This window comes from Geospiza fortis, unplaced genomic scaffold, assembly GCF_000277835.1.
Source record: "Geospiza fortis unplaced genomic scaffold, GeoFor_1.0 scaffold27, whole genome shotgun sequence".
In the NCBI taxonomy this organism is placed as follows: domain Eukaryota; kingdom Metazoa; phylum Chordata; class Aves; order Passeriformes; family Thraupidae; genus Geospiza; species Geospiza fortis.
In genome coordinates, this window is record NW_005054329.1 from 3,031,007 (window position 1) to 3,039,183 (window position 8,177).

Below are 8,177 nucleotides of genomic sequence, written 5' to 3' on the forward strand. Positions count from 1 at the left end.
AAAGCAGTGAGCTGATCCCATTCCTGACACAAACACAAAGACAAAAGTGGCATTTCCTGAGCCTTTACACCTTTCCTCTTCAAAGCAAGGCTGGTTTCCAATGGTGCCACCAATTTCTGGCCTTTTCCTTCAGCTGAGGAGACTCTCAGCTGTGCAATGACTTGCTTTTCTCAGGGGTGACTGTTCAGGCTCTAACAGGGATTTCTGAGAAGCCAAATGACAACTGCAAATTTGATGGAAGCACACAAATGACATTTTGCTGGCTGCCACTGGAACCCTTGCCCTTTTTGCTTCTTTTTCTCTAGCTTTTCTTTCTGGAAAAGCACAGATTTTGTTGGGAAACGGGACTTCTTCAGGCAGCCAGGACAAAAAGCATCTCAGCAGATTTTTTTTTCACTCTTTTGAGCATGAAAAAACAAGTTTTGAGTGTTTATATATATAGATATATATACACACATACATCTTGCTTTGCTGGCTGTGGCAGCAGAATGCAAAGCCCATGAAATTACATCTTAGAAAAGCACCAACTTCTAATTAGCAGAAAATATTCTGCGCAGAGCACGTTTGCCAAGGGTGCTGTGGAGCAGGGAGGGAAAGCTCTGCTCCAACCCACCCTCCTGGGGACACAAAAACCCTAAAACCACATTCCCCTGGGACACTGCCCTGCAATTTCCTTGTTATCTTTATCCCCTCTCTCCTCTGGGGCTGGGAGCTGAAGTCACATCTCGTTCAAGAGATGATGAAACATCCATGGATCTGCTGGAAAACACTGGGAGTTCTTCGCTTGGCTCGTGCCTATTTCCTGAGCAAGCAGCAGAGAGCCCTCAAGGGCTCTGGGAGTTTTCAAAGTGGGACTGAGCTGCTTCAAACACCCCACGGGTGTGCAGGAGATGAAATGATGGAAAAGCTGCTCCATAACTCCATCCTGATCTTCCCACCCGAGGAAGATGCAAACCAAGACCTCAGCGAGGTTGAGGATGTAAAAGCAATAAGGTGTAAAAGAGACAAGCAAGAGAATCTTCAACACTGAGCTCTTTCCTGAGACCAGGATTGAATTTTCTCCAGGGACCAGGACTCAGCTCTCTGTGCTTGTGTTCCCTAAGTCAGACCTGCTGTGATCCAATCCCCTGTTAAACAATCATCTAGAACGTTCCAGCCCTGTTTTTACCCCTCCAGTTCAGCACCATTTGGTTTCTGTTACATCAAAGTGACCAGGCAGGACTCCACAGTGGCTACAGAAACTGCTGGCAAGCTCTCAAACCCGCTGCAGCTGGATATTCCAAACTGGAACATTTCCTTTGGACACTCTGGAGCTTGTAGACACCAGGCCTAAAATTTTAAGTCATTTCAGGAACATGACAGGAAGGGACAGCCTGTCCAGCTGGGCACACAGTGACTTTATCTGTGATCAGAAAGAACTTCCCTGCCCTGGGCAGCAATAAAGAGAAATTTTGGGTCTGCTTTGCCCTTCTGCAGGCATTTAAGCCCAGCTTTAGGCCAGGCTGAGCAGTTCCTTTGCTAAGGGTTGCCCATGCCATGGTGTCCAGCCTGCTCTCATCTGTCCCCTCATCAGGCTCAGTTTTTAGGTGAGGCCCAGCCTGTGCTCCTGCTCACCATGGATTAAACACAATTATTGCCACAGCAGGATAATGATGAAGGCTGGAAACAACCTCAGCAACGAGGGGAGCGCAGGAGGGGAGGGCTGAGGGACTCAAAGTCTTCATTTGAGCCTCTGCCAGGCTGGGGCTGGGGGATGCCCTGGTTAATGAAGAACATTGATGGTGGCACAGCCCGTTAGCTCTGACTGAGCCAATCCATTCATCCCCTCCCAAGCTCCGAGGGAGGCTGTGTGAGCCTGCTCTGCTTAAATCCCCTCCTGCCTCCCACACCAGCAACAGCAGCTTCCTTCCTTCCTAAATTCCTAAATTCCTTTCTAAATTCCTTCCTTCCTAAATTCCTAAATTCCTTTCTAAATTCCTTCCTTCCTAAATTCCTTCCCTGCCCAACCTGCCTCAGCAAAGGCACTTTTCTCATCCAAGCCCTGCCATGGCCAGCCCCAGCATTCCCCCTGTCACGGACATATTTTATGAAAAATCCTTTCCTTAGGTTTTTTCCTCCTGAGAAGCTGAGAGGTCTCAGGAACGAAATGTAAACAATGATTATCTGCTGCTGTGGAATGCAACAGGTGCATCTGTGATTGGTCTCATGTGGTTGTTTCTAATTAATGGCCAATCACAGTCCAGCTGTCTCAGACTGTCTGGTCAGTCACAAGATTTTATTATCATTCCATTCCTTTCCTTTCAAGGAAATCCTTGATGAAATCCTTGATTTCATCAGAAGGATGAAACAAATTCTTCTATTCTTTTAGTATAGTTTTAATATAAAATATATATCATAAAATAATAAATCAGCCTTCTGAAACATGGAGCCAAGATCCTCATCTCTTCCCTGGTCCTGGTACCCCTGTGAACACCACCACATTCCCCCAGGTGAATCAGGGACACCTGGATGGCTTGGGAAGGAAGAATTCTGGTGCTGAGTGCATCTCTCAGGCAGGGAGGGGGTTTGGGTCCATGATTTCTTCTTACAAACACCCAGTGATAATGCCTTGGCCTGAACAATTCAGCTCAGGCAGCAATAAAATGGGCAGTGCTCCCCGAGGGCTTTGTGCCTTGCTCTGAGCCTCCCATCCCTCCAGACAACTTCTCTCAGGACATCTGTTCCTGTGGGCCAGCCTCAGTTATATTTATCTGGTGATTATTTGTGTTAGGGCAGAGGGCAGAGCCCCAGAGCCAGCCCCACTGAGCTTGGCACGGAACAAAACCCAGCCTGGGCTCCTCTGCCTCTGTCCCCAGCTTGGTGTCACCTGTGAGAGGGAGAGAGGGGGAATTTTCCAATCTGAGGGAGCAGACATGGCACTGACCACCTCGTGCAAACACTGGGATATTAACTGATGGCTGGAAATCTGCAGCCCCCTGAACCAGCAGAAGCTCAGCAAACGCCCTGGGGAAATGAAGGAACCAAACATTTCCATGGGACAAATGAAAAGCCGGACTCACCAGGATACAGCTGCTTTGTTGGGGCACTGAGCTGAGCATCTTTTGTTACTCTGTAAGCAACATCTGCTTCTTTTGAAGATCTTCTGCTTGTGCAAAACCCCGTGGTTTTTGTGATGCCATCGGGTAAATTATGAAAATCTAACACCTTCAAGAGGTCTGCAGGTTCAGCTGCAAAGAGAAAAGGAGAAAGAAGAATTAGGAGACAACAGGGGCGGCACTGCTGGGCTCCAAAGCAGGCAATTGTCACAACCTTAAACTCAGCTGAAATGTGCTTTCAACTCTCCTTCCCCTACTGTTCTTTAAGGCGAATTTTTAGAGGAAAAGATGCCTTAAACCCCACTGATCCTTCAGGAAATGTGCAATAACAAACAAGGATTTTATTTCAGTCCATTACACCTGTCAGTCGCAGAGCTCAGCACAACCAGCCCTGGGAAATGCTTTCTCCCCTCAATAATTATCCAAAGTTTCATTTCCCCATCCTAATTTTTGGTTTCCCCTTCCTAAATCCATCTTCCCTGGCCAAGGGAAAATAAGGAAAAGAATTAAATATTATTCTCCCCTATTATAAAACCCCCAAAAAAACCAACAAAACAACATCAAACCAAACTGAACAACCCCAAACAAACCAAAACAACAAAAAACTCTACAGAACCCAATGGAAATGTTGCTTTGGAAATTCAGTGTAAGATGGGAGCTGCAGCTCCTGCAGAGCACACTGCAAATCCCAGCCTCAGCCAGAAGTCATCAATCCAAGCCATATTTATGCCTGTAAGAATCATTTTTAGCACCTTGAACACCCCCAAAGCTCTGCCATAAGTCACTGACGTGTTCCTTGTGCATGTCCGTGTTCCCAGTGCCTGCAAAATTACAAATTGCAGGCAGCAGACCTCAAAACAAATCTCGTTTTTCGAGGTCTTTAATTAAACCCCCATCCCTGAGGAAAGGCGCAGAGCCTGAACTTGTCACTGGGCTGAGGAGGCTCACCAGGGCTGGGAGCATTCCCAGTTCTCCCAGTGCAGGGAGCTGGGCAGCCCTGGACAAAAGGAAAAGGCAGGTTTGTAAACAGAGCATGGTCTGGGCTCCAGGGAATTCTAAAGCTGAGCTCTGCCAAGCCTGGTCTAGGGAAGGCTCCAATGAGAGGAGCTTGAGGGTCCCTCCCAACCCAAACCTGACAAAATCCAGGGGAATTCCTGGAATCTTCCTTCAACTTTTTGCCTTCCACCACCCTTCAAAAATTCACCTGGAGACACAAATTTCTGTGCACTGCCGCCCTGTTGTTGTTTCAACACCCTGGCTGAGCCATTTGGGGGTCTGCAGGAGGGGTGGGCAGCCTGGAATGGGAGAATTTTCTTCCACGCTCAGATTTGGAGCGGGCAAAGGACATCCCAAAAACCTTCAGGGCTTTATGAGGCAGCTCTCAGCCACGCTGTGGGTTGTTTGCCATAAAGTGAGGAATGAAAAAGAATTCCCAGCTCATTCCAGGTGCCCTCTGCAACTTCCTCACCATTTACCAGGCCGGGGAGTTGCAGCCCAGGGATGCAGATTTGCTGGAATGGTTTTTGTTGGATACGAGCAACAAGAGAAAATAGTCATTTATCTCCCAGCAAGCAGTGACAGCAAATAAAGACAACATGGATCATTTCAGGAGTAATGAAAATAATTTCAGAACACCTTCCACTGTCCCAGGGTGCTCCAAGCCTGTCCAGCCTGGCCTTGGACACTGCCAGGGATGGGGAATCCACAATTTCTCTGGACATCCTGAGCCAGGGCATCCCCACCTTCACACAGGAGCTGTTCCAGATTTTTAATGTTAAAAAAAAATGTTTTCCACCCCAAGCCATATTTTTAATGGAAAAAAGTGTTTTCCACCCCAAGCCATGAAGGGTCAGAGCATGAGGAGGGACAGGAGGAGCCCTTGGTGACCCCAAAGTTTCAATCCCAACCTGCAAAACCCACCCAAGGTCGGGGTCCCTCCAGGAAGGAGCAGAGAATCCTCAGGGCACAGGGACTGCTGCTCCAAAGAAACCCTTCCCCTTCCAGCTTTACCAGCCTAAAAATCCTTTTCCAAGATATTTTTAGCCCTAAATAAACACCCAATTGTTGCCTTTGCAGGGCACAGCCCTTTCCCTGGGCTCTGCGTTTCTCACTCCCCAGAGGTTGCCTTGAACATCTGGGCTCTCATTTGGAATCAAAACCAAGAGATATTTAAATATTAAATCCTAATTTAGGGATATTCTATTATTCCTAGAGTTCCTGTGGCAGATCCAGAAGAAATAAAAGCAAGTTTATTTGCTTTTATTATTTTATTTTTTTTCTTTTGAGGACTGGAAGTTGCTTCCCCTCAGTGTTGCTTTTTTTTTAATGGAGCTGGGAGTCTCCTTTTCAGCCTCCTGGGATTTCAACGATTTTGACTCCTTATCTAAACACTTTTCACCCCAGCTGACCTGGCTGCAGCCCTGGGATAACTGACTAAAACAGGGTGGCAGAGGCTAAAATAAAACAGGGCCTAAAATAAGGATATCAGGCCCCAGCTGCTGCTGTTCCAGCATCCTCTGGATGGGCTTAACAGAGCCTCTTAAATTCTTCAGCATCCCAGCAGCCCAATAAAACACAATTATTTATTTGGGCAGAGAGAAAAGGCATTTGAAGGAGGAGAATTGAAGAATGTGAGCCTGCAGGATTGAAGATATTAAAGGTTGTTCCTTAGGAAGGGGTTAAAAAAAATTAAAAAATTAAAATTAAATTAAATTTTAAAATGTTAAATTAAAATTTTTAATTTAAATTTTAGAAAGGGAATTAAAAAAAATAAAAGGCAGCTATGGAAGGGGTCAGAACTCATGTGCTCCTCCCAAGAGCTGCCACAGAGCTGTGTCAATTCACACTGCTCCAGATTGCAGAATATTTCACCAGTGACTCATGACATCCCCTTATTTATTTATTTTTCCCTTTTAAAAAAAGCCCAAATAGTCCCAAGTGGGAACAAAGGGAACCATTATGCAGAGTCAGATTGGAAGGATCCTACATCTAATCCCAAAAGGAAAAGAAAGAAACCCAGAAAGAACTGACACTGGAGCAGCTCAGAGACTCCAAAGAATCAAATAATCCCTGTTTCTTTGAGCAGAAATCCTTTTTTTTTTTTTAAATAATCAATCATTTGGGATTGTGACAAGGCCATGGTGTTAGCAGCTAACAGTGAGCAAAGGGCAAAGTTTTCCTTCATGGAATATCAAGAAAATCTGCAAAAAATTACAGATACAACGCCCCAAAATCAGGAAAATGTTGAGGATTTGAGGGGAAATCCCAGCTCTGTTCAAGGACAGCAGAAATCCTGCTTGTTTTAAGAGATTTGGGATTTTCCCTGGGGACAGCAGCACCCACCCTGGGCATTTCACCATTTCCAAGGAGCTGTTTCCCCCCCATTGCACAAATCCTGGGAAAAGCCATGAAAACCCCACAGGGAACAGGGAGAGGGGCTGGGGGGTCCCTAAAAGGGCAGGTTTGGGGGTGCAAGGCACAACATTTCCCTTTCCCTGCTTCTGGTTATTCTGGTTATTTCCATGACATTTGTCCCTTTTGGCTGATTTTTCCAGATTTCTTGGTTTAGAAAAAAGATGCTCATTGTCCTTCTTGTGTCCAGCACCTCCTGATCCCATTTCTCCAGCATCTCCCTCTTCCCCTCCACATCCCAGCAGGGATCTGTGGGATCCTCCCTGCCTTTCCCCATCGCCCCCAAGGCAGGTCCGGGGGACAAATTCTTCCCTGCTGAAGGAAAATCCCCATCCATGGAGCAAAAAACCCTTCTAGGGCAGAGCCTGAGTCTCCCTCTGACCCACATCCCTGCCTGCTCGGTGCCCAGGGGATTTTCAGGAGTAGGATCAGAGGGATGAGGTGAATCAGCAGCTCCAGGGGCTGTCCTTGCTCTGCTCCCATCCCATCCCATCCCATCCCATCCCATCCCATCCCATCCCATCCCATCCCATCCCACTCTGGGAAGGCTGGAGAAAGTGGTTTATTCTGCTTATTTCCAACAAATTTCTCCATTTTGGCTGCTTCTCCAGATTTCTTGGTTTAGAGAAAAGATGTTCCTTGTCCTTCTTTTGTCCTGTGTCCAGCACATCCTGATCCCATTTCTCCAGCATCTTCCCCCGAGTGCTGCTGGAAGATGCTGAGAGGGAACAGAATCCTTTGCTGTGCTGTTTTCCTGGGCACAAAATTCCATTTAAAACTGGTGATCCTACAAGGCAGATCTCTCCAGGCTCCCCCCTGCACATGGAGCAGGAATTTCTGGGTCACTGTGACATTTTGGGAAGTGCTCCAGCCCCAGTTTCCTTCCTGGCAGGAGTTTTGCCCTTTGAACCACTGAGGGTGGAATTTTGGGAGCTGTGAAAGCTCCAAACTCCCTCCCTCAGCAGATCCCCAGATGGCTTTAGGAGCAGCTCCTTAAAACCAGCCCTAAAGGGGTGAAATTTTTATCTCCCTCACCCCCAGGCTCTGGTTTTTTTACACAAAAATCATTAAAATCAGTTAAAAAATCATTGCAAGGCCCCTGGATTGCCTCAGCCCTCAGGGAGCACCTGGAGATGGAAAACCAGAGATTTCCAAGAGCTGGAAATCACATCCAAGGATTCTGCCGTGCTTCCCAAGGAAACCTTGGCGCCTCTCTGGAGATGGAACATTGAGGTTTTCCGTGACTTTTGACAGGGGGATGGCTCAGAACCCACTGAGGGCAGGTTTATTTGGGATATTGGGAATTAATTCTTCCCTGGGATCACAGTGAGGCCTTTCCCAGTTTCCCTCCCCTGCCGTGGGGTCCATTCCCAAGCACAGAACCTCCTGCAGCTCTCACACAGGTGCACTTGAAGGTGGAAATGGAAATTCCAACCTTTTCTCTCTGCTCTGAAGAGTCCCAGTGTCCCCAGACAATCTGGCACTGGGACAGCAGCAGCATTTGCAAAGCAATTTGTAATAATCAACCACTTAAAGCCCTGCAAGGCTTAATTAAAGCCCGAGCTTGCAGCACATTAAAATCAACAAGAAGCTTTGCAGCCGGTTTTAATGGGGGGCAGAGCAGTTATTCCTGCAAGGAAGCGCCCAAAACTGGCAGAATCTTCTGGAAAA

General features: G+C 47.0%; 1 protein-coding gene across 1 annotated transcript in view; it reads right to left on the reverse strand.

Moving 5' to 3' along the window:
* The window catches only part of COL5A1 (collagen type V alpha 1 chain), a 108,205-nt gene extending 104,306 nt beyond the window's left edge, over positions 1-3,899 (reverse strand). Inside the window, exons 1-2 of the mRNA XM_031057288.1 lie at positions 3,848-3,899; positions 3,060-3,227 (exon numbers count right to left, since the gene is read on the reverse strand). Coding sequence (XP_030913148.1) covers positions 3,060-3,227; positions 3,848-3,899 — 220 coding nt within the window. The remainder of the gene's footprint in view (positions 1-3,059; positions 3,228-3,847) is intronic.
* Positions 3,900-8,177: the final 4,278 nt, after the last annotated feature.